Here is a 27,180-nt window from a genome sequence, read left to right on the forward strand (position 1 = left end):
TGCATTTAAACCCAGTCAAGGGCTTTGGATAAATGAACTCTGACTACATCATATGATGTGTCAAGTTACATGAAATTCAGAATTAATTTTACTTGCATAGTTTGGAGACTACGCTTGTGTCTTTACACAAAATCTATCTAGTGTGACATAATGGAAGAAGGGTCCCAAGCAGGAGATACTGAAAAAAAAAAAAATTCAAAGCTAGCTTCAAAATTCTGTAAAGTAGCAATTATCAGGGGCAATGCTAGGTCAAAGCAAAATCATCCAGGAAATTCGCAAACAGCAAATTGAAAATCGAAACCAACACTTACTGGTCTTACTTTGTCCAGAAGAGGCATGCCTTTGTTCTGAACAGCATGAAACTGTAACTGGTTAAATTCTGTGGCAATTCTCTCCAAAATCTCTCTAGTCCAGAGAGGGCTAGTAGAGACAATTAGAGAAGTGTAATTCCCAAAGTTAAAACCTGCCACCCCCACCGCCCCCCATGCCTTACAGTGCTCAGGCACCTGCACCTGCACGCCATCAATTTTCAGGACAAACTGTCTGTGCATCAGGACCCAGGTGCGAGGGGTGAGGAGCGGGGAGGTCATAGAAGCCACTGACACAGCCTGGCTGGGGCCACAGGGACCAGGCAAGGGGATGGAGCTATTTTAGGTCAGTGTGGGTACAACTGCATGTTTCCACCACGTTCCTCGGGCTCTCCCATTCGTGCCCTTCTTCTCCCATTCTCGAACCCCCTCCTCTCTCTTCCCTGTCCTACCGTTCATACACGAATCCCCCTCTTCTCTGCCTGCCTCATTCTCCCTCCCAAGTACCTCCCCAGTACCAACTACTGCTGTCTCCTCAATCAGCTAAAACTGACCGCCTAGCAGCAACCTGGGAAATCGCTCAGAGCAGCGGACTCCAAGTTTACATTTACCCAATGGCAGAAAGAGCAAGCTCGGTGCTCTGGGAGCTGGTGAGAAATCACTCACAGTGCATCTGCCATCAAGTGGACTGGATACACTTCCCTCTTGCCCCCCACATTAGAAAGCGTCCACCCCATTCAAAAGGAAGCCGAACAGTGAAATAAAAAAAAATAAAAAAACACAACAAAGGCCCCAAAGCCCCTGATAGGCTCTATGAGGCATCCCACATCTGAGGATGGGCAGTCAGGTAGTGAGGAAACACACTGTAAGGAAACCCAAAAATGTCTGGAGACCTGCCACGGTGTGCCCCGTCCCAGAGCATCAGAACTGGTGTGGAGGGAAGGCAGGCGCTGGGCACGACCAATGCAGAAGCCTAATCCCAACCTCTAGTGACTGATCCCATGCGCATTTCCTATTTATCCTTATCTAGGCATTTCTGGGCCTAGCAGAGCATGAAGGATTTACCGTGCGCTGACGCTGCTCTGGCTTTCCTGACTCCAGAGCTCAGAGCTGCTCTTCTGGAGAAAAAAGTCCTCCAAGGTAATTCTGAGCAAGAAAGCACACAATGTCTGTTTATCAAGGACAGTGCTGCAAAGGGACAGGATTGTAGACACAGAGCTCACTGAGGTGTTTTTATCCGAGGAGCATAGCAGCAACAGCAAAGACGGGAAGAACACTGGAGGGCCAGCTCCCCAGGGGCCGAACGTGGACATGGCTGGAGGGGCTGCAGGTGCTGCCAAGGGCCGCAGCAAAGCAGAGCCGCTGGAGACACACGGGCTGCAGAAGGGCCGCGTACAGACTGTCTGCTAAGTGTGGACGAACCGGGGCAGAAGCACGAGTGCAACGGGCTAGAGACACAAGCACAGTGGAGGCTGACCACTTAGTTGAATGCCTTGATGTGAAGGTCCTAGAGATCTAGAGACCTAGGACCAGAGAATCGCTTCCTTTGGGATGTGTCCGTTCTTAATCTCCATCATGAGACATGTGGAGCATATGGTCTCTCAAGTTCCTTCCAAATCTAAAACCTTAATTCCTAAAATTTAGAAACCTAACTCCCCCTGCAGGGGGAGGGACTGTTAGTCTCACACAACAGAGCACACAGGGCACGCAGGGCACCAGGCGACCTTGACGCAGGCAGCCCAGCTGGTATGTGCAGAACCAGCCCGGGCTACTCCCACTGCACCACTGTGTGTCTCACGGTGCTGACAGGACCTAACTACTCATTTTCTGAGTCACTCATCTACCCTGGCTGATTGAAAATTCACACCAGGAAGGGAACAAGACAATCAGTATAACAAAGAGAGCCATCATCTTTTTCCTATTTCATAAGCTTTTTCTTTCCTGTTTGTAAATTTCAACTGGATGTGCCCTATACTGTTTCATAATAATATAATGCTGGTGCAAAATACATCAATGGTAATACTCTGGGCATGTCTAGGAAAAAAAATGAGATGGAGAAAAACCAAGATGAATGGTAGGTATGCCTTAAAGATCAACAGGACTTTGCTAGTCCTCAGGGAAGGTGGTTCCAAATATACTTTTACACTGCAAGCATAATGACGTGTTGGAACTGTGGTCTATAACCAAAGGGTTTATAGGAACGGGTTATAGATTTCACCATTTCATGCTCTCCACTCTCCTGGAGCTACATTCTAGCCACAAACCTGGATTTTCTACTTGTTTAGAAATGAATTCTAACTAAGCCGTCCCCACCTAATTAGACTGGATGTGAAGTATTAATTCATGTGCTATTTAGTTAAAAAAAAATGCTTACCTGCTTGCTTCTAGTGCAGAGTTTTCTTTAGAACTTTGTGAATTTAAGATTTTTTCAATCTTTTCAACTGATCAAATAACTTGTATAAGCCTCAACACACACATCTATAAAAACAAAAATTAAGCAAACAAAAAACGTCACCATCTTTACTCTTAATCATCTTTATTTCCCATGCTAAATGCAGGAAAATATAAGACCAAAAGTTAACTTCAAATATATAGGGCATCCTATATTTTGAATATTTCTATGAAACACAGAATTCTCAAGAATGCAAATCTTAGTTCTAGAATAAGCATACTTCCATATTCTATTGCAAGTTTATAGAGAAAAAAAAAAACCCTAGACTTTGCTTTCTCATATTCTATACTCTTATTTCTTCTTTTCCCCATCCTGAATCTTTCTATGGGCATTTCATTCCTATTTCTTTAAAAAGAATTGTTTATTTGAGAGAGAGAGAGACTGCATGTGCACGTGCAGGGGAGGGGCAGAGGGAGAGAGAGAATCTCGAGTAGACATCCTGCTGAGATTAGAGCTCAATGTGGGGCTCAATCTCATGACCCTGAGATCATGACCTGAGCCAAAATCAAGATTTGGACGTTTAACCAACTGAGCCACCCGGCGCCCCTCCATTTGTTTTCTTATGGCCCTTTATTCATGTTTTAACTTTGGCTTCCGATCGTACTGACCCTCTCAGTTTACATGTGCATATACCTATATGGCCAAGCACCAAATCATTAAAGACCTTTTACACTACAAATATTATCAAAGAGGTTGAGGGACATTATGAAAACTCTCATCCTTAAAGAACAAAAAAATACAAAGTCATCCATTCAATAAATAGTTACTGAACACCCCTGGGAGCTAGACATTCATTCCGACGGGGGGGTGGGGGAGGAGGGGGACACGAGAAAATAAAGCAAGAAATACACCCTGCTCTCATAAAGCTTACTGTTTTGTCTGGAAGCGCATGACAAGCATTCTTTGGACAAAAGCTGTGAGGAGATCCAGAGGCGAATTAAACAGAAGGTCCCTCAAACAGGCTTTCTCCCCACTGAGATTTTAACAAATATCCTAATAATACACATAGAAAACATAGTACAGAGCAGCAGGCGAGAGTCAGAAGCCCAGACTCCCAATGCCCGCTGTGCCCCTACATCGTTATGATCATGAATGACATCGGGGACACTTGAAACTGGAGATAGCACTAAGGGGCACACTCCTGGGGTGAGCCCTCAGATGTACAGAGCCGTTGCCTGTCTCACACACCTGAAACTAAGCCAACACCGCATGCTAACTACTGGGAATCGAAAAAATTAAAGTGAACACCAGAACATAAAGAACACAGGATCAGAAAATAACAACAAACCTACGGCAGAATCCTGAGTTTGCTTTGGAAAGCCCACTTCTCCCCTAGTCTCTAATATAGGCCTATTTTTTTTACAGGGCCGCTGACAATTTATACAGTCGTTAACTGTCAAGCGCTGTACCGACAACAGTTATCACGGTTTCCTGTTTTGGAAAAAGTGGGTGATCTTGAGATTGTGTGGATACCTCTGAAATTCTGTCTTCCTATTTCAGGTAGATAACGTGACGTAATGCATAAAATGCACATGCGTGAGAGCTTTGAAAAAAAGCTGAATAGTGCTGACAATTTCGTGGAGAAAAGAGGAGAGGGCTTCAACTGGCATGCAGCATAAGAAATCTACTGGAGGGTACCTTTTTCTTCCTTATGTCCTGTTGTTTTCACATTAGTTCATCTACTGCCCGAATTCCTTCACTGATTGATGACCTGAGACTCTTTAAAAGAATAAAAAATAAAACGTATTACAGACATTGTTTTGTCACATTATCAAGTTCCTACATCTTATTCAATTCCACAGAACTTAATACCTGTGCACCAGTACTATGCAGATATTGACAAAAAAAATGATATACCAGACATAGTTACTGTTGAGGGGACTCATGATCTGGGGGCATAATGACACGAAGGCAGGGTCGCATGGCCAGAAGAAGAATGACACATATACAGTGAAAGTTATGGGGATGAGGGGGCTTAGAATGGAGAACAGATAATATGAAGCAAAGTACAGGAGATTCTGGAAATGCGACGGGGCTCGAATCAGACTCTAAAAGCCATGTGTACACAGCTGCCGAGGTGGGGAGGGGATGGGGAGGAGATGTAAGTGCAGACATACTCAGGGGCAGGGTCAGACAGGCACACAGCCATGTGCACTGCAGGCTTCCTTCTGGAGAGAAGCAAAAATAGGAATGGAGGGCCAACTTCACTGAGATGAGGTCTTTAGATTCTGCATATTTTGGAGAACGAGAGAGTGTCAAAGCACTGATGCATGATGATGAAATGTGGGTATGGAAATACCAGGAATCAAGAATGAAGAACAGAAGACCAGAAAAAGGCAGAGCACAGAGGTAGAGAAACATGTCCAGAAGCTAATGAATAAAGAGATAATTAGGAATTAGGGCCAAAACAAAGGTTAACAGAAACAACTAGAATGAAGTAGGCATAACACAAAAATCCCACAGGAAGGTGAATTAATTCACTCCATCAACATTATGAAACACCTCCTGGACGTCAGTATTGTGGCAGCCCACAGGGATTCAATGAAGACAGATATAGTCGTATCCATCAGAGGTCTGAGAATCTCACAGAACAGCTTCAGAGTTGGGACCAGAAAGGCAGTTCAGGCCTGTGGCTGAGCAGGACCAAAGTGGCCATAAAAACAGGCCCATGGAAAAGGGAGGGGATACGGTGATGGCAGGGGGTGAGGTGGGACGGGAGCCTGTGTGAGTAGAGCAAATCTGCCTCCAGGGAGAGAATAGTGGGAGGCCAAAGGAAGCCTAGGCTTGGGAAACAACACCACTATGAGGCCCCGGGAGGAAGAGGCACACCAAGGAGGCAGTGGGAGAGAGCCCCACAGTGGCTGGTGTGGAATCCAGCAGCGGACCACAAAAATCCCTTCCATTCCAAGGAAATGTATTTTTAACAAGATTTTGTAAAATTCAAATGAGACATAAACCATGGAAAGTATTGGCTACCTCAAGGCACAACTCAAGATTTTTACCTGTTTCACGAACTCTTTCCTACTTGCCCCTCCCCTAGGCTTCTCAGCACTGATATTTCCATTACTCCACATTTTTCTTTGTTCTAACCATGTACTGTGTCTTCCCTTAAATTATGTTCTCCTTATATTCTCTCTAGGATGCAGGCACTGTCTTAGGGGAGGGATGCACGAGGCCACTCAAGCTAGAGGAGACTGACAAGGAAGGATGGTGTCGTTTATGACAAGTTTATGACAGGGCATCAGAACGGACAGAGGCCATAAGTCAGGGCACCAGACACAGGCGGGGGGGGGGCTGGGGGGGAGACAGTGCAGCACAGTTTCTGTTAGAAGTGATGCCACAACTGCCCCTCCACTGTTCACCCAGGTGGAGTTCCTATTCCCAATGGCTTAGAGGTGGGGAGTCCCATTCCCACAACAGAGAGTTTTCTGAGAGAACATGCAAATGTAACATTTATTAAGTATTACATTTTATTTATATTATCCTTCAGTTCCATTAGGGATTACACAGTTTTTGTAGATCAGCCCAGGAACTTAACCACATGTAGATTACGTGGGGTGGGGGGGGATATTTACAAGATTACAAACTGTTAAAATACAAGTCATTCGTAAGTTAGAAACCACTTACATATGACCAAAGTGGCATTAATAAGTTGAATTTGGAAATATGCTTGCTCTCCCCTGACATTTTAAGGTTGTCTACTCTGAGAATATGTCTTCTTCAAATCGAACATGTTTTTTTAGGTTTTTAGCATATGCAAAAACAAAATCACTTACAACTCTTCTGAAGGTGAATATTATAATCATGAACCGTTAAAATACAACCACCAGTACCACCAAACTAACAGATGAAAAGGATTCTTAGAAAAAAGCCGACGAGGACAACAGGTGTCAGAGCAGACTGTTTTCATTAATTGGGGACTTACCAGAACTTCTCGTAACTGTCCCAAAGGCACAGAAAGTTCATTGAGGGCTTTGTCCATGCCAACCTAAAGGCAAAACCAGGTTGGCACAAACACATCACGATAAGGAGTAATAGTGACGTATCTATTTAACGATCAAAGCAGTACCAGATTTAAGTTATTTTTTTTGGCACAACCGTATTTTGCTACATAACTAGCTAAACAACAGAAGTGTTATTTGGCCATTAATGTTGTTCATAGAATATGAAAAAAATCTGTTGAAATACATGGAACTATAAAAATAAGGGACGTCATGAGAAACGAAAGTTTCCTTAAGAACAATTTGCCTTTAGATGACATTTTAAATGAACGTGAAAAATTTTCACAGAAGGTGAACAGTTCTCTGTCTGTAATTGACGATACTCAGCCAGGTGATGTGAAAGTCTGACGGGCTACGTCTCTCTTAAACATTATTATAAGCCTTGATAAAAATAGAAATTAAACAGAAGTAAAATTTTCTAGGTTTTTAATCCTATTGGGATATTTATCTTAGTGGTATATTTCCAAAAGCAAATGTGCATCATTAAATTTAATGCTTCTTGAAATTCCCACGGAGCTGCAACTTTCTGTGCTTCTCTGGACAAACAGATTTAAAACAAAATGAAGCATCAACAAGGAGACTTTTCTGCCAAGTAACAAAATTCAACATTTCTAAACAGCTTTTACAAACAATTGATAAGCTCACTGCAAATCATTCTTATATTTTTATAAAACCAAACTTTTTAAATATCAATATTGGCCAATGTTCCCTCAACCTAGCTCTGGCTAACAGATATACCTGGGAGTAAATTAAACATTGTAAGAGTGGTGGACATTTACTCCTACAAATTAGTCTAAATCAAGGAAGACTTCAGGGTAATCACTTAGCAACTAATAAAACAACCCCTTGGGTATTATTATCCTTTACTTTTCACTGTTGACTAATGAATTTGAAACATAATCAAAGTAGAGCAACCTTAAATGAATAAAAACTAAAACAAACAAAAAAATGTATTCCAAAAAGTTTAGTTCTTTTATTAATAAAATTGGTAATTTCTTCAAGTTTCTGGTGGGGTTGGTGGGGTAATCAACTGAAAGGTTTCTAAAAACTCTGCCCTTTTAATAAATATGAAGGAGAGAGAAAATGTGTGTGTGTGTGTGTGTGTGTGTGTGTGTGTAGGACTTGTGAATTTCAGGTTTACCAAGTTTGTGGAAAGGTTGACAAAATCTGCATAATCCTTGTTGATGAGCTCGACCATGGCTGTTTTAAAAGTTTATAGTAGAGTTCCAGATCTCCTCTTAGTTCCTCCAGCTGGACACGCTTCCTACAGTCAGACACAAAGTGATCGACGTCGAAATCTTCCTGAAAATCAAACCAGAAAGAAAAAATGATTGCACTGATACCACATTTTACATAGAAAAATAATATCAGAGAAAGAATAAGAGGCCGTATTACTGCAGGGGAACACACACAGGGACATCACGGGGTCTGCTCACTTCCTAAGATTATGGGAAAGGGGGCCCCCTCACCAAGACCATTCTCTCCAGTTGCCTAACGCTACAGGCATTTTATTTCTTTTAATTATACATTTCAAAGAGGCTCTTCTCAAAATAGAAACAGCTTTTTCTTCTTAATTTTAAAAGTAACAAATGTTCACTGTCAAACTTTCAACCAACCAAGAAATACTTATGTAAGAGAAAGAAAAAAACATCACCCACTCTCTAATGCTCTGCAGTTAAGCGCTGTTAACATTTATTTTTCTTCACTATTTAACACAGCGATTCACATCCTTCCAGACTTTGTTTTGGTCTTTCTCTTTACTTTTTTTTTTTTAAGATTTTATTTATTTGAGAGAGAGAGATGGAGAGAACAAGTGGGAGGAGGGGCAGAGGGAGAAGCCAGCTCTCTGCTGAGCTGGGAGCCTGATGTCAGGGTTCATTCCAAGATCCTGAAATCAAGATCTCAAACGAAGGCAGATGCTTAACTGACTGAGACACCCAGGTGCCCTAGTCTTTCTCTTTAAAATATAAATTACTTTTGGGGTACCTGGCTGGTTCAGTGGGTTAAGGCCTCTGTCGTTAGCTCAGGTCATGATCCCAGGGTTATGGGTTCAAGCCCCGCATTGGGCTTTCTGCTCAGCAGGGAGCCTGCTTCTCTGTCTCTCTCTCTGCCTGCCTCTCTGCCTACTTGTGATCTCTGTCTAATAAATAAATAATTTTTTTAAAGATTTTATTTATTTATTTGACAGAGAGAGATCACAAGCAGGCAGAGAGGCAGGCAGAGAGAGAGGAAGGGAATCAGGCCCCCTGCTGAACAGAGAGCCCAATGTGGGACTTGATCCCAGGACTCCGAGATCATGACCTGAGCCGAAGGCAGTGGCTTAACCCCTTGAGCCACCCAGGCGCCACTAAATACATAATTTTTTTAAAAAATAAAATATCAATTACTTTTTAAAGAAACTGACATATAATGGACACATGTTAGTTTCAGGCGTACAACATAAAAATTCCATATTTTTATCTGTTGTGAAATGATCACCCTAAGACTAGTTAACATCCATCACCAAACATACACATTTTTTTCTTGTGCTAAGAACTCTTAAGCTTTAGCAACTTTAAATATATAATAATATACGGCACCTGGGTAGCTCAGTGACTTAAGGCCTCTGCCTTCGGCTCAGGTCATGATTCCAGGGTCCTGGGATCGAGCCCCACATCAGGCTCTCTCCTCAGCAGGGAGCCTGTTTCCTCCTCTCTCTCTGCCTGCCTCTCTTCCTACTTGTATCTCTGTCAAATAAATAAATAAAATCTTAAAAAAAATATATATATATATATAATATACTATGCAGCCATCAAAAGAGATGAAATCTTGCCATGTGCAATGACGTGGATGGAACTAGAGGGTATGCTGAGTGAAATAATCAGAGAAAGACAATTATCATACAATCTCCCTTATATGAGGAATTTGAGAGGCAAAGTGGGGGGTGTGGGGGTAGGGAAGGAAAAATGAAACAAGATTGGATTTGGAGGGGGGCACCTGGGTGGCTCAGTGGGTTAAAGCCTCTGCCTTCGGCTCAGGCCATGATCACAGGGTCCTGGAATTGAGCCCCACATCGGGCTCTCTGCTCAACAGGGATCCTGCTTAACCCTCTCTCTCTCTGCCTGCCTCTCTGCCTACTTGTGATTTCTGTCTGTCCAATAAATAAATAAAACCTTTAAAAAAAAGATTGGATTGGGAGGGAGAAAAACAATAAGAGACTCTTAATCTCACAAAACAAACTGAGGGTTGCTGGGGGGAGGGGTGTAGGGAGAGGGTGGTGGGGTTGTGGACATTGGGGAAGGTATGTACCACGGTGAATGCTGGGAAGTGTATAAGCCTGACAATTCACAGACCTGTAACCCTGGGGCTAATAATACATATTTCTAATAAAAAATAATAAAATTAATATACAATAATACACAGTATTATTTACTACAGTCACTATGATGTACATTACATCCCCAAGGCTTATCTTATTAACTGGAAGTTGATACCACTGGACCCCTTCATCTATTTCCTCCACAACCTCACCTCTGGCAACCACCCATCTGTTCTCTATGACTTCATTTTGTTTTGTTTTTTAGATTCCACATGTGAGGGAGATCATACAGTATTTCTCTTTCTCTGTCTGACTTATTTCACTCAGCACAATATCCTCAAGGTCCATCCATGTTGTTGCAAATGGCAAGACTTCCTTCTTTTTATGGCTGAGTAATATTCCATCGTATACACACACATTTTCTTTATCCATTCACCCCGTTGGTGGACACTTTAGTTATTTCCAAGTCTTGGCTGTTGTAAATACTGTGATACTCACTACAGTGAGTGTGAGTCTTGCTGGCCACTAGAGCCAAGTGATCTAGAGGTATACCCTGGGTAGCAACTGCAAACCTCGGGGCATCATACGAGCATTCAAGCTCCTTTCCAGGAGATACCAGAAAGCAGAAGTGAGGTAGAGGGACAGCGCAAAGATGGTACCCATCAGCTCCATCTTTGGAGAATACCTTACTAGGCTCCCAGATCCATGTTAAATTAGATGCCTGCCCCTCAGGGCTTTAAGATAAGCAAATGAGCCTCTTTCACAGGAATCTGAACCCATTTCAGTCTGCTGCTTCTGTGCTGAGTTCCAGGGTGGGTCAGTCTACTCGCGGGACTGCTTTAGGAACTGTTTCTCAGTTTGCTATAGCCTTGTGGGTCTCATGGGTGCAAGCTCTGATGGCTTTCAAAGCTGGATGTTTTGGGGTCTTGTCTCTTAGATGTACGTCTTGGAAGTTGGGGTGCCAGAAGTGGGGCTCAAACCCTTTGCTCCTCAGGGAGAAGCCTGGGGTTTTGAGTACCCTCCCAATCCCAGGTCGCTGTACCAGGGGTGGGGTTTATGGCAAGACTGATTCTTACTTCAACATAGGTTTTTTTCCTTACTCACCTAATGTGTAGGAGTCACTCAGCTAGTTGTAGGGTTTTTTCCACAGGAAATTTTTCCATATGGAGCTATAGATTCAGTGTGTATTTCATAGAAGAGATGAGTTCAAGATCCTCCTATGCCACCATCGTGAATGGAAACCCCAGACCTTCTCTATGTATGTGTGTACACACACATATGTGTACACGCACACACACACACACACACACACACACAAATATTCATGCTCTTCTAAACTATTTCCCAGCTAGGGGCACCTGGGTGGCTCAGTGGGTTAAGCCTCTGCCTTTGGCTCAGGTCATATCTCAGGGTCCTGAGATCAAGCCTCACATCAGGCTCTCTGCTCAGCTGGGAGCCTACTTTCCCCCCTCTCTCTGCCTGTCTCTATGCCTCCTTGTGACCTCTCTGTCTGTCAAATAAATAAAATCTTAAAAAAGAATAAAAAAATAAAAACCCATTCTATTAAAAAAAATTTTCCCATCTAAAAATATAACTTGAATGTCTTTACGTAAGGCACATACATTTCTATTAATATTTTATGTGCATGCTGAGTGTCCCATTGAACAGATGTTCCAAATCTTTCATAACCTATTTCCAAGTATTGGTCCCACAGGATTAGCTATCCTGTGTTTCCCCTTTACAATTCTGTGATACCTGGGTAGGCTTATATGCTTAGAGGCAATAAATTACTATCTACTTCCCCTGTGACTCTGATACTCCATGACCTGTTTAGTCAGCAAGAATCAAATGTGATGATTCCCAAACTAGTTAAGGACACCTACACTTACTTCATAATTATACAGCTTTATTAAACACTATGTAAACAAACAAAATATGACTGAAAAAAAATCACTGTTCTTTTGAAAACTAACACAGCTACTTTGGAAAGGTTTGATACAAAGAAATCAATAAGAAAATTTTTGCTAAGTTAGGTATGGGTGAGATGACCAAGTACCAGGCAGGGAGGGGGTGATCACAGGATTCTCACTCAATTCAGTTAAAGAAACTGAAACTGAATGCAAAAAAAGACAACATAGAAAGCTTTTTTTAAAAAGATTCTTTTTATTTATTTGAGACACAGACAGACAGTATGAGCAGGGAAAGGGCAATGGGAGAAGGAGATTCCCTGCTGAACAGGGAGTCCAATGCGGGACTCCATCCCAGGACTCCGAGGTCATGACCTGAACCGAAGGTAGATGCCTAACCTATTGAGCGACCCAAGTGCTGTGATAACTCAGAAATCTAATCTGCAGGCCAGTTTCCAGAGAAAAGACCTGGCACTGTTTCAATGAAGAATAAATGTACATATATTTTTTCCAAATAAAATGCTAAAAACTGTATGAACCATTCCCTAAGAGTACTTGTTTAAACTGACTTTTTTAGTTAATCAACCAAAGACTGACCCTGCTAGTGTCAGAGAGAAGGACTTCATACCAAACCGTAATTTCACAGTCATCTACAGAAAGCCACCTGCTTCTTACACTGGTGACCAAATTAGCCTGGACCTTTCTCTCCTGAGACCATCTCAGACCTTACATCATAGTTATGTAGTACATCACGGGAGGGGGTCTCGGTTCATAATCCTGGCCATCCTACTCACCAACTGTATACCTATAGGTCAATCACTTTCCCTGCCTCAGTTACACATTGTTGAAGTTCTTGAACTTCATGATGGCATTCTAAATTGTATAACTGGGGTGCCTATGTGGCTCAGTTGGTTAAGCATCTGCCTTTGGCTCAGGTCATGATCCCAGTCTCTTGGGTTTGAGTTCCACATCAGGCGCTCTGCTGAGCAAGGAGCCTGCTTCTCCCTCTGTCCCTTCCTCCTGCTCCCGCACTCTCTCACTCTCAAATAAAATCTTAAATAAATAAATAAATAATATAACTTAGCCTCAGTGAACAAATGCTATTAGGTAATATTAGTACTCAACTTACCATTTATGCATTTGTTCTCAGATAAACAAAAGTTGCATAACACATGACTAAATAACTCGGAACATCTGTGAATACTGGGTTAGGCAGCATTTGCTGTGAAAAGCACACCCAAACTCACAGTGCCATAAAAGAGACCCATTTCACTTAACCAAGAATGGTTTTACTACTTTAGGAATGGTTTTACTTTATAGTGTAGATTTCCCAAGTATTCAAAAAGAAAGTATTTACAACCCATACATTTACGGTCAAATGATTTTTCACAAGGATGCCAAGACCATTTAATGGGCGGAAAAGCAGTCTTTTCGAGTGCCTACTACTGGGACAAGTGAATATCTACATGCAAAAGAATGAACTTGGAACAGCAACGTCACACATACACAAAAATATAACTCAAAATGGATCAAAGATTTAAATGTAAGAGTAAAAACTGTAACACTCAGAGAAAACAGGTGAAAATCTGTATGACTTTGGATCGGGAAAAGCTTTCTTAGACATGATACACAAAGCAATAAGAAATATTAGATAAGCTGAACTTGATCAAAATAAAAACTTTCGTGTGTCAAAGGACACTACGGAGAACGTGAAAAGACAACCCACAGAATGGGAGAGAGTATCTGCAAATCATTTGTCTGACAAGGACCTAATAACCAGAATATGCAAATATACTCTTAGAACTCAACAACAAAAAGACAAATAACCTAATTTAAAAACAAGCCAAAGACTTTTGAATAGACATTTCTCCAAAGATGATACACAGACGGTCAAGAGTACATGTCGGGATGTTCGACATCCTTAGTCATTGGGGAAATGCGAATCAAAAGCACATGCAGATGCCACGTCACACCCACTAGGACAACTATGGTAAAATAAGAAAAAGAAAAAGAAAAAAAGAAGAAGAAAAGTGCTGGCAAGAAGGTGGAGAAGCTGGAACCCTCCTGTATTGTCGGTGAGAATGTAAAATAGTGTGGCTAAGGCAGCAAACAGCTCGGTAGCTCCTCAAGAAGTTACACACGTACAATTACCCAGCAGTTCTACGTCTAGGGGTATGACACCGACAGAACTGACAACAGATGTTCCTGCCACAACCTGTACATGAATGTGCACAGCAGCGCTGCTCATAACAGCCAAAAGAGTATATACTCAACATCCATCATCCATTTTATGGATACATAAAATGTGGAAGAGCCTCTTACACAACCATAAAAATGATTAAACTGTTACATGCTACAACACGAGTGCAGTCTGAAAACATTCTACTCTCAGGTTAAAGGAAGCCAGACACAAAAGGTCACGTGTTATACAATTCCACTGATATGAGATGTTCCAGAAAAGGCAAATCCATAAAAACAGAAAGTAGATTCATGATTGCCAGGGAATAAGGGGAGGGGAGAATTGGAACTAAGAGGCTTATTTTTCGGGTGATGGAAGCCTTCTGGAATTAGACAGAAGTGACGTATGTACCATATACACAGTAAATATACTAAAAACCAGAGAAGAGTACACTTTAAAATGGCAACTATTATGCTTTGTGAATTATATTTTGATGAAAAATGAAACAACTTAAATATCAACAAGTTAAATGCTAGGATACATTAAAAAAATCCAAAGTAACACTAATCACAGGAACAATGGAGTAGCTACATGAATTTCAGACAAAGCAGATTTCAGAGAAGGAAAATTATCAGGCATAAAGAGCAGCATTACATAATGATAAAGAAATCGACTGACCAAGAAGACACAATTATCCTTAACGTATGTGTGCCTGATCAACACAGGTGAGACACAACCTAACAGAACTGCAGGGAGAAATATACAATTCCATTATCATAGCTGGTGACTTCAATTCTTCTCCATCATTAATGGGCCGATCCAGCAGCAGGGCAACAAGGATCTGACAGATGTGGACATTCAGTCAAGACATGGCACACTTAACACCACCATCAATTACTGTACAACAGATGTACACAGACAATTTCGCCCAGTAATAGTGCAACACACATTCTTCTTAAGCTCACATGGAACACTCATCAAGACAGAATAATTCTGGGCCACAAAACACAACAAATTTTTATGAGACTGACGTGCTACCTACTGCGCTAACGAGGCACCTAACACAACAAATTTTTAAAAATAAAAATTATACCAAGTATGTTCTCAGACCACAATGGAATTAAAAATCAGTAACAGAAGATAGCTGAAGAAGTCCAAAATACATGGAGATTAAATGACACACTTCTAAATGACAGGAGACCAGTCTCAACAAAATACAATGTAGCCAAATGTGTGGAATGCTGCTTAAAGGGAAAATACAGTACTGAATGCAAATATTAGAAAAAAAAAGATTAAAGTCAATAATATTAGCTTCCATTTTAGGCAACAACAACAAAATCAAATCTAAAGTAAGGAGGGGCTCCTGGGTGGTTCAGTTGGTTAATCATCTGCTTTTGGCTCAGGACATGGTCCTAGGGTCCTGGGACAGCGCCCTGCATCAGAGCTTCCTGCTCAGGGAGGCTGCTTCTCTGACTCCCATTCCTCCTGCCTGTATTCCCTCTCTCACTGACTCTCTCTGCGTCAAATAAAATCATTAAAAAAAAAAACCCTAAAGGAAGTAGAAAAAAATAAAAATTAGAGCAGAAATCAATGTAATTAAAACCAGGAATTTTTTTTAATCAATAAACCCCAAGTCTGTTTCTTTGAAAACATCAATAAAACAGATACACCCTTAGCCAGGCAAACAAAGAAAAAAGGGTAGAAGACATAAATTACTAATATCAGATGAAAGAAGGGATGGCTACTGCTAACAATCCCAATCACTGTAAATTCAACCAAACATTTATGGAATACTACACAATTCCCTAAAATCTCTTCCAGAAAGTAAAACTAGAAGGAATACTTCCTAAATCATTCTAGGAGATCATTATTACCCTGACACCAAAACCAATACTACAAGAAAAGAAACTACAAACTAGTATCTCTCATGAACACAGACACAAAAATCTTCAACAAAAATTAGCAAATAAAAGCAAACACTATATTAAAAAATTATACACCAGGTTCATGTAGGATTTATTCCAGGTATGCAACATTAGAAAATGTTCAACATTAGAATATCAAAGTGATCCATCATATCAACAGAAAAAATCACATGATCATATCAATGAAGGGAGGGAAAAAAAAAACATTTAACAAAATCCACACCTCTTCATTATTAACCCTCAGGAAACTAGGATTAGGAGGACTTCCTCAACTAGATAAAGAATATCTCCAAAAATCCACAGCTAACATGATATTAATACTGAGAAAATAGAAGACAGGGAATCAAGGCAAGGATATCTCTCCTACTACTACTATTCAATACTATACTGGAAGGCCAAACTAATGAAATAAGGTAAGAAAAGGAAACAAAAGGTATACAACCTGGGAAAGAATAAAACTTTGTTCACAGATGACATGACTATCTACAGAAAATACAAAGATTTCATACCTCACACCCACACCCTCCTGAAACTAGTCAAGTGATTATAGCAAGTCTCCACAATACACAGTTAAAATACAGAAGTCAATTGCTTTCCAATGATGTATCAGACAAAGGGCCAGTATTCAAAATTTATAAAGAACTTATCAAACTCAACATCCAAAAAACAAAAAAATCCAGTCAAGAAATGGACAGAAGACATGAACAGACCAAAGAAGACATCCAAATGGCCAACAGACACATGAAAAAGAGCTCCACATCACTCAGCATCAGGGAAATACAAATCAAAACCACAATGAGACACCACCTAACATCAGTCAAAATGGCTAAAATTAACAAGTCAGGAAACAACAGATGTTGGCGAGGATGTGGAGAAAGGGGAATCCTCCTACACTGTTGGTGGGAATGCAACTCTGGAAAACAGTATGGAGGCTCCTCAAAAAGTTAAAAATATAACAACCCAACGACTTAGCAATTGCCCTATTAGATGTTTATCCAAAGTACACAAAGTGATTTGAAGGGGCAAAAGCACCCCAATGTTTATAGTCAAACTATTGAAAGAGCCCAGATGTCCATCAACAGATGAATGGATAAAGAAGATGTGGTATACAGACACACATACACACATTACTCAGCCATCAAAAAGAACAAAATCTTGCCATTTGCAAGGACATGGATGGAACTAGAAGAAGACAAATACCATATAGTTTCAGTCACATGTGGAACTTAAGAAACAACAGATGAATATAGGAGAAGGGAAGGAAAAATAGAAACAGACAGGGAGGCAAATCACAAGAGACTTAACTACAGGAAACAAACTGAGGGTTACTGGAGAGGGGAAAGTTGGGGTAACTGGGTGAGGGGTATTAAGGAGGGCACTTGTTCGGATGAGCTCTGGGTGTTGTATGCAACCAATGAATCACGAAATTCTAACCATGAAACTAAAAGTACACTATATGTTAACGAGATTGAATTTTAATTAAAAAATTTAAAAAGTCAATTGCTTTCGTATATACCAGCAATGTACAAGTGGAATTTGAAGTTAAAAACACAAGACCATTTACATTAGCATACCAAAAAAAATTAATACTTAGGTGCAAATCTAACAAAATATGCACAAGATCTATATGAGAAAAAGTATAAAATTCTGATGAAAGATAACAAGCAAGGTAAGATGTGAGGTGGAAAGAAAGTCCATAATCTTGGGTAAGAACACTCAATACTGTTAAGAGGTCAGTTCTTCCCAAACTGATCGACAGACTCAATGCAATCCCAATCAAAATGCCAGGAAGTTATTCTGTGGATACCAACATGTTGACTCTAAAATTTGGATGGAAAACTGGAAAACCAAGAGTCCCAGAGTAGTCAACAAAATATTAAAGTGCAGGGGGAAAAAGGAAATTGAGGATTGCCATCATCCAATCTCAAGACTTACTATTAAAGCTATACTGATTAAGACAGAAGGTGCCTGGCAAAAGAGACAGGTGCTTGGAACAGAGTGGAAAGCCCAGAACAACATCCACACACACAGGCAAAGGCAACTCAATGGCAAGGACAGTCTTCAACAAATGGAACCGAACAATGGGACATTGATAAGACAAAACAAACAAATGAAAAGAATAAAAACAAACTTTTCACACCTTTCACAAAACCTAAATGTAAAATGCAAAACTTCTTAAAGATGACATAAAAAAAAAAATGTAGGGATCCTTGGATTTGGCAATGACTTTTCAGATATAAAACCAAAAGCATGATCTACGAAAGAAAAAAATGGATGAGAGGGACTTTGTTAAAATTAAACTTCTCTGTAAAAGACACTGTTAAGAGAATGAAAAACGGGACGCCTGGGTGGCTCAGTTGGTTAAGCAGCTGCCTTCGGCTCAGGTCATGATACCAGCGTCCTGGGACCGAGTCCCACTTCGGGATCCTTGCTCCGCAGGGAGACAGCTTCACCCTCTGACTCTGCCTTCCACTGTCTTCCTGTGCTCACTCTCGCTCGCTCTCTCTCTGACAAATAAATAAATAAAATCTTAAAAAAAAAAAAAAGAGAGAGAGAATGAAAAGACCAGTCACAGAGTAGAGAAAATATTTGCAAAACACATCCATGGTAAAGGACTTAAAATAAGAAATATAATATAAAGATGTCTTAGTAGCAACAAGAAATCAAACCTAATTTAAAAATGTGAAAAGAGCGGTGGCTAGGAAACCCAGTCAGTTAAGCATCTGCCTTTAGCTCAGGTCCTGGGACTGAACCCCACACTGGGCCCCCGGCAGAGAGGAGCCTGCTTTTTTCCCTCTCCCGCTGCCTGCTGCTACCTCTCTGTGTGCTTGTGCTGTTAATAAATAAATAGAATCTTTAAAAAAGAAAAAAAAGGATCTGAAAAGATGCTCAACTTTGTATGTCATTAAGAAATTGCAAATTTAAACAAGGTACTATTACATATCACGTAGAATATAAAAAATCCAAAGCACTAGTAATACCAAATGCTAGCAAGGATGTGGGACAACCGAACTCTCATTCACTGTTTGGTCAGAATGCAAAATGGGAGGCACTGTGTGAGACAGCTTGGCAGTTTCTCACAGAACTAAACACATTCTCACTATAAGATCAGTAATTGTGCTCCTTTGTATTTACCCAAAAGAGCTTAAAACTTGTGTCCACACAAAAACCTGCACACGGATGTTTACAGCAGCTTCATTCTCTGAAGTGCCAAAACTTGGAAGCAATCCAATCTCCTTCAGTAGGTGAACAGGTACACTGTGCCACACCCACACAACGGATTATTCGACAATTAAAAGATGAATTATTAAGCCACAAGACTTTGAAGAACCTTAAATGCATATTGCTAAGTGAAAGACCAGTCTCAAAGGCTAAATACTATATGATTCCAACTCTATGGCATTCTGGAAAAGGTAAAAATTAACCAAAATTTTTATTTTTATTTATTTTTTAGGTCATCTCTATACCCAATGTGGTGGCTAGAACTCACAACCCCGAGATCAAGAGTCAGATGCCCTAGCAACTAAGCCAGCCAGGTGCCTCTGAAAAGGTAAAACTCTAGACAGTCAAAAGATCCCGGGCTGTGGGGTGAGCGAGGAGGGTGCAGAGAGAGGAGAAGAAACAAATAGATGAGGTACAGGGGTTTTCAAGGCAATGAAACTAGGCTGTAAGATACCAACAGTAGGTAAATAACATTATACATTTGTCAAAACCCACAGAACTATAGAAAGAGGAGTGAACCCTAATGTAAACCATGGATTTTAATTAATACTGTATCAATGCTGGTTCATCAGTTGTAACACATGTACCACAACAATGTAATACATTAATAATAGGAGATAGTGAAGTTAGAAGAAAAATATCTTCTCTTTGTACTCAGGGGTATTTCCTATCTGAACCCAGTTCAAGTACAAATCCCCCAAAAGGCCAGAAGTTGGGAGATCACAAGAGGTGTTGGAACACAGGAAAATAAATGAGCAAACCAGACAAGCTGCAGGTAATTAAGAACCATTAACCATGAGAGAAGCAGTGACATCACTCAAAATTAAAACCAAGTAGAGTTTAAAAGTTTAGCTACTTTACTAACTAGCTGCAATCAGGGATGGCAAACAAAGACTAATTCAAAGTAACCTGGGAATTAATCATTTAAAACTTACCAATAATCTGAAATTAGTAGCTTTAATGCTATGAAAATTACATGGAATTTGGAAAGATTGAAGTTCTCTTAGCTGCCAAAAAGTAAAACACTCCTTCCCAGATACATGGACTTATAAAATCACTATATACTATGTCCACGAGAAGCAGAATCCCCCAGAAGCATCACTCTGTAATGATGAGAAGTACTAAGAGGGCATATGAAATTTATGAGCTCTGCCCTGAAACATGTCCCATTTCATCGAGACAAGAAACCAAAATAGTTAAGCACTAATCTGCACACTACATAGGGGTTGAAAGACATAGAAAGATTGTGTGAGCTCACGTATGTGTGTGTTTCCAACCATTCTTGAAAACAATGGACAACAGAGATGAATAAATGTCCCTGTATATGCCATAAATATTCCTCAAATATTTATCATGCAACTCCAGCTCTGCTCTAAGACCTGGGGACATAGTCATGAAAAGAAAAGACAAGGTCTCTGCTTTTAAGGAGCAGATATTCTAATGCAGAAATGAGAAAATAAATATGTAAACAAACATTATATTAATGAACAGTGATCAAATAGTGATTAATGAATAGTGATCACAGCTAAAAAGAAAAAAGGACACAGTAAAGGTCTGAGTGACAAATGGGATGTATTTTAACTTGGATGAACCAGAAAATATAGAACAATGAGTTGAATCCAAATGACACAAAGGAGCTAGCCACAGGAAGTGTGGGAAGAGTGTTCGCGCCCAAGGTATCAGCATGTATACAAAAATGTCCTTGGAGCTCTTCCCTCCAGCCCCTGCTCTCAAATCTCTGACCCAGCTAGGTGGGGACATAATCTAGGACTTGTGTCTCCCAAAACTCATTCTAAATCTTTGTTCGGTGACTAAATTATTCAAGCTTGAGAAATTAAAAACATATGCTAACAAGATCTTCCCACCATCTACAGAGAGATCATCTTAAAAGCATCATGAAATAGTAACACTGAAATTCTAAAAAACTTCTGTTCTAACATTTTCATCAATTTTATATCAAACTCCTTTCTTGAATTTATATACCCATTTGACATATTTATGAAGAGACAAAAAAAAAAACTCTACATTCCGTAAATGTATTTATCCATCTAACAAATATTTGAGTACCTAATTACACTCTGTTCCAGCTGATTTCTTCTCTTTATCTCTTTTTTCCCCTCAATTTAACACCAATCATAATCTATGTAGGCTTTTAGTTCGCTTTTCAAAATTAATTTCTTGAGCTATTTAAAGGAATTATCCAGTGCTAGAGTTCTCAACACTGGTCACACATTAGAATCACTTAAGGAACTTTTTTTAAAGATTTTATTTATTTATTTGACACACAGAGAGATCACAAGTAGGCAGAGAGGGAGGGAATCATGCTCCATGCTGAGCAGAGTGTCCCATGCAGGGCTCGATCCCAGGACCCTGAGACCATGACCTGAGCTGAAGGCAGAAGCTTAACCCTCTGAGCCACTAAGGCAGCCCCTCACGTGAGGAACTTAAAAACAAAAAGCCCAAAGGGCACCTGGCTCGTTCAGTCACTGGAGCGTGCCGGTCTTGATCTCAGGGTTCTGAGTTCAAGTCCCATGTTGGGTATAGAGATTACTAAAAAAAAAAAAAAAGAAAGAAAGAAAGAGCCCAAGCCCCAGTTTGTGATTAATTTGTTTAAATGTTTCAAGAAATTTGATACTAAATGTTGTAAGACTAGTTAAATAACAAAAAGATATATTTACATATTTACATAATACTTCTTGCTCTCAAATTTTGAACAAAGAACTTACTAATAATCAATAACTTAGTAGGCCAACATTTTATTTAAATAAGTTTTATGGTACTACAAAGAGTGAATTAGAAAATCAAAAGCAAGGAGAAATGGGCATGGTGTGAACATGGGGAAGCAAGAGAAAACAAGAAAGTATGTGACCGGGAAGCGAATGCTTAGCTCTGAGATCCTTCTCCGAGAGAAGGACAGATTAAAACCTAAAAAGAAAGAAAAGAAGGATCCCATGCACTCAAGGAAAGAGAAGTCCCCCAACATCCCTCCTGCTTTTTCCAATATAAACACACAGCTGGGCCGACTTACCACATCCTGGTTGGTACCGACTTTATCAACTTTTCTATTTAGGCCAAACTTGACCGGTCAATGATGGATGGGCTGTGTGCCAAGTGTACCAGTTGTACAACTGACTGTGTAATGGCTGAAACTGAGAAACCGGGGTGAAAGTATCAAGAGGCTCTAAGGATTGCGAAAGAGCCAAGATTCAAACGATTACCACGTACACACAAGACAAACTATGCAGATGACTGCTCAGTACGGAAGTAATTCAGAGTGTTACACTGTGGCATCAGCTGACCCAGACCCAGAAGATTGCTGGAGTTCCCATCATGGACATCTCTAACCATACAGACGACACTGAGCGAATGCCAGATGATGATGGAGCCCCTCACTCCTATGTCTTAATAGAGTTCCTCAGCTCTCCTTTACCAACTTTTCCTGTTGCCAGTTCATACAAGCAATTCTCCTTACCGAGTTCCTCTGTTCTGAGCTATGGCTAAAGACACTCATTTTTTTTATGTTTTGAAACTGATTATCTTGTACCATTTTACTTTTTGTTGCATCTTTTTATAAATCAGATGACTGCTCACAAGAAAAAAAAAAAAGGAATGGAAAATATCAAAAGGGAGGACAACAACAACAAAAAAAACAGTTCTTTTTTGCCGGGAACCCCACTTACAAGTGCCAATAAGATAAACTATATCTGATGTTACATCGTCACAACTCCTCTATCATCAGGGAAAGTAGTTCACATAAGAAAATATCTCTATAAAATGAGTTCCAGGCTTACATTTCATATTTGGTTAATTAGAATTTCATTACGATGTCTGTCTCAAACTGATGCGGAAGAGAATGGAATCTTGTCATCAAGACGTGACATTGAACTAAGAACACACAGGGTAAGCACTCAGCTCCTGTGATACGAAGACAGCTCCTGGGGATGGGTGACCCTGGGCAACAGTGGCTGACCTGCGGGCCTGCGGCTATCTGCCGTCTGTCACTCTTCCCTCTTCCTCCTCTGTCAGCTGCTATCTCCAGCCGCCGTCAACAAAGTCCACCTCAAACAGCCATCACTTCCCTCTGGTCCCATTTACCGTAGCTAAGCTCCAGGCCAGGCATCCAGGTCACCAGCCCTGTGGGAACTTCTTCTAAGGTAAGAGGTGGCCCTATTGGTGAAATGCAGGTGCCAAGGCATGCGGACATTTTGCCATCTTCTGCGCTATTCTTAATGTTCTGATTGTCCCACTTCCCTCAGTTCCCACCTGTGGCCTCTGGAAAGAAACATATCACAGTAGGATTTCCAAGGACTGATGCGTGGGGGTCAGGAGATCTGGCCTGTGATTGGCCCCAACTAGCTGTGTGGCTTTAAAGGAAGTCATCACACCTCAGGCCTCAGTTTCCTTATCTGCAAGCCAGGATGGACTGGAGTCTTTTCAGAGGAGCTGGCAAAGATCACATAGATAAGCACCACCTCATTATACTAACAAGCAAACAGAAGGCCGGAGGCGAGTGATTTGCCCCAAGTCAGACATAAGCAGGTAGAGAGCAGAGCCGAGGATGGGACCCACATCTGCAGGTCACAGCTAATCAACCAGCACAGTACAAACAGATCTGAGCAGCTGCTCATTCTTCCCCTTTTCCGTTTTGTCCATCAGAATGCATGCTCCCTGCAAACAAGGACACACAGGACCTGCTGCCTGTCTCAAAATTCCCAGTTCACCCAATTAGAACAGGGAGAAGCCTCAAGGACTTACCCCCCCACCCCCACACACGGTTCTTTTACCTATGGAACATGAGGGTACATACATTCACCGTCCAGAGGGCTCCTGCCTTCACTTCTCATGGAAAAGGTCTTCATGTGCCTACCCGGGGTGCCAACGAAGCCACAGGTTCCATAGAGGAACTGACACAGAGAAGTTCGAAGGAGGCAGACTGGCTCAGCACAGAAAGAAACTGTCTACCAAGGAAAACTACCCCATGGGGGACTGATTCTCTTTGAAATACGTTTGAGTGCATGGGAAAATAGTTTTCCAAGAGCTGGTGGACTGACCAGTCACCTGGTACATACAAGATCACATCCACATTCTGACAAGAGTGGCTTGCCTGCAGTGTAGACCAGGGGCCAGAAAGACAAGGAAGGCGCATGGAGACTGGGTGAGAAGCTTCTATGGTGTGATGGCAAGGGCGCACTGCAAAGGTACGAGAAGAGATGGAAAGATGTATATGGACTCAAGAGGTTTAGGAAGCGAAATCCACAGGACTTGGTGTGACAGACTAGATTTTGGAAAGGTGACAGAGTAGGAGTCGACTTCTGGTTTCCCGACTCCAGGCTAAACGGATGAAGTGTTTACTGAGAGAGGCAATAGAATAAGAAAGGTGGTTTTCAGTGGAGGAGGTGCTCATGAATTCCGTCTTGAACCTGATGAGTCTGAGGGGCCACAGACACATCCGAGAAGAAAGGTTAGCAAGTCCTATACACAGAACTGGTGCTCAGGAGGCGTGTGGGCCAGAGACAGGAATCTGCCTTACCTGCTGATAGGTGGTCATGAAGCTGCACAAAAGGTCATCTAGGGAAAGAAAGGAACACGGGGCTGAGCCCATAATCAGCATTCAGTGGCTACCAGGAGCATGACTTTGCACAGGAGACACATCAGAGAGGTAGAAGAAAGACAGGAAGCAATGCAGAGCATTTGGTCTACTGCGATGTCAAGTAAGGAGACAGAGAAAGGTTGGGTCCGCTGACTTAGAAACGGTTTTGGTAAGAACTCTTTAGTGGAACGACAGGGCCTGAAGGGTGGAAGGTGGGAAAGTCAAGTCAACCCCTGAGCACTGGCTGTGATGCGCGACAGTGACAGGGCAATACCTAGAGGTGGGGCAGTCAAGTGGGAGAGGATCAAACAGGAGAGCGTGATGGGAAGGAGTGCAGGGGAGAGGATCCTCCAGGCTCCTGGAAGGGCGGGAGGGCATGGACTCCGAGCCAGAGTGGAGACTGAACCCGAGGAGGAAGGAGAGCCCCTCCCCGTACCAGGCGAGGAGGAGAAGGGGACAAATACAAGAATGGGATCATGATCAGCAGGATGGAGGAGGTCCCGTGGGATGGCTGCTAATTTTTCTGTACAACTGGAGATGAAGTCATATGTTGAGATGGAAGAGGAAGGCTACATGTGATGTCAATAGCACACTCATGTAAATGGTCTAATTTATATGTTATGCCACTTTCTCCCCCTACTACCAATACCTTATGTCCTGCTCATCTCTTAGTTGGCTGTCAACCCAAAGGATTTTCGTATTTCTAAGCCGACAAAGTATGATGTTGCCAGTGCCTCTGCCCCAGGTGACCCTTCCCCATCTGCCATTCCTGCACTTTGATCACCTACCTCTTTTGCATACCTTTCCCCTTCTATTTCTCATTAGATCTCATAAACATGACTTTTTAAGTAGTCTCCTGCCACCAGTCAGCTCGAACTCAACAGATATGACCATGCAACTTCCTGCTGTAAACCTGACTGCAGCTCTACCGTGAAGACTGCATCAACGTGGACCCCTCAATGTATGCAGTGTCCAAGGTGCAACCCGCAGCCCCACCCCATCTCCCTTTCTACCATCCCAGTCTCATTCCAAAATGTGCCAAACAAGACACCTATGTAGAAATACAACCCCGACAGCAAGCTCTCCACTCATTTCTGCCTCGGAACTGTAACTTAACAAAACATCTCTCTGAGGGAAACACAAATTGCAAATAACCTTTATCTCCAGCTCCCACATAGAAGATCAATACCACTTTACACAGAACAGCTGTTCCATGTATTTTCCTTCTATGTATGAAGGGGTCACGTTCATTAACACTACAAATTGTACATTATATTCAGAAATGTCAGAGCCTTGAAAGAATATGGAATTGCTGGCATTCTAGCCACTTTCCCAGTTTGCTCTCTTCCTACCTCTAAGTCCTACTTTAGAACTGCTATTTTGAGATTTCTATTTTCCGAAGCTGCTTTGACCAAAGGCATTCTGTCAGCTCAGAGTGAGAAAGATGGCGGGGCGAGCAAGTGCGAGAAAATGCTAGTGTTAGGCCCAAAGAAAGCCTGACGAAGTCCAAAGACAGACAAGCTAAAGAGACTTCCGTGCTTTGAGATTCTTTAAGTCTGTGTCTGTGCCTTTTCTTCTTCCAATGACCTCTCTCCTCGTCACGTGTCCTTCGTTAACAAAAGGTTTCTGGATCCGAGAATTCACTCTGTGCTCTCCTTCAGACACTCCATTCAATTTACACCTTTTATTACAGTGGCTTAACATCACCATACAGGAACAAGAGTACAATATACCTTCGTCTAGGCATCCCTACATATTAAAAATGATATGGCCACACCGCAGAGGATCCAGACATAAGCACTTATAAAGCCAGAGTTTGGGAGATGTGATCTGAATGCAAGTATCAAAAAGGAACTAGCTGGTTAACCCAAAAAAGAAAAAAACATATTATGACTTGAAGCCATAAAAAAGTAAGAAATTCAAACTCTTTTCATAATTTTAGGTACCTACAGAGCCAAAACTTTTTAACACTGAAACCAGCTACTAAATCCCAATCCTTAGAAATTAAACATATACGTTTTGATAGTTTAAGTACAGATCCAGAGGGATACAGAAAACAGATAAAGCTCCTCCTGGCTCTGATTCAAACCTTGGGACATTTTCAAGGCTATGTCTGATGAACCTTTCTGTCAGTAAAGTCTTTTCAGTTTAAATTTCTATTCTGTAAGTTTATGTCCTACAGTTATCTGCTGCCAGCTTCAGGCTGACCTCACCAAGAGAAGTAGGGCAACTTTCTAAAAGGAGCTTGGTATGCTTTGTAGTACTGGACCAGAACCAGTAAGGACAGTACAGTCTTTC

The 27,180-nt window shown here is 41.3% G+C and overlaps 1 protein-coding gene and 1 pseudogene across 20 annotated transcripts in view; one reads left to right on the forward strand and one right to left on the reverse strand.

The window, feature by feature from the left end:
- The window catches only part of LOC309857056 (conserved oligomeric Golgi complex subunit 2-like), a gene marked incomplete at its 5' end in the record, with an annotated part of 269,912 nt that overhangs the window by 67,735 nt on the left and 174,997 nt on the right, over positions 1-27,180 (reverse strand). For 15 of the 19 annotated variants that reach the window (XR_014307455.1, XM_082749950.1, XM_082749952.1 and 12 more), the window contains 2 exons: positions 6,686-6,748; positions 7,903-8,063. Coding sequence is in view for 16 of the 19 variants with exons in the window: in XM_082749955.1 (XP_082606081.1) it covers positions 6,686-6,748; positions 7,903-8,063 (224 nt within the window). Of the gene's footprint in view, positions 1-4,398; positions 4,480-6,685; positions 6,749-7,902; positions 8,064-8,747; positions 8,839-9,340; positions 9,478-27,180 lie in introns of those variants that run through there. The other 4 variants (XR_014307454.1, XR_014307456.1, XM_082749959.1 and 1 more) reach the window with 3 other exon arrangements.
- LOC309857060 (rRNA-processing protein FCF1 homolog pseudogene) lies at positions 21,984-22,875 on the forward strand (annotated as a pseudogene). The gene has a single exon. The product of its transcript is annotated as an rRNA-processing protein FCF1 homolog pseudogene (transcript).

This window comes from Mustela nivalis (genome assembly GCF_964662115.1).
Source record: "Mustela nivalis genome assembly, contig: HAP1_SCAFFOLD_292, whole genome shotgun sequence".
NCBI lineage: Eukaryota > Metazoa > Chordata > Mammalia > Carnivora > Mustelidae > Mustela > Mustela nivalis.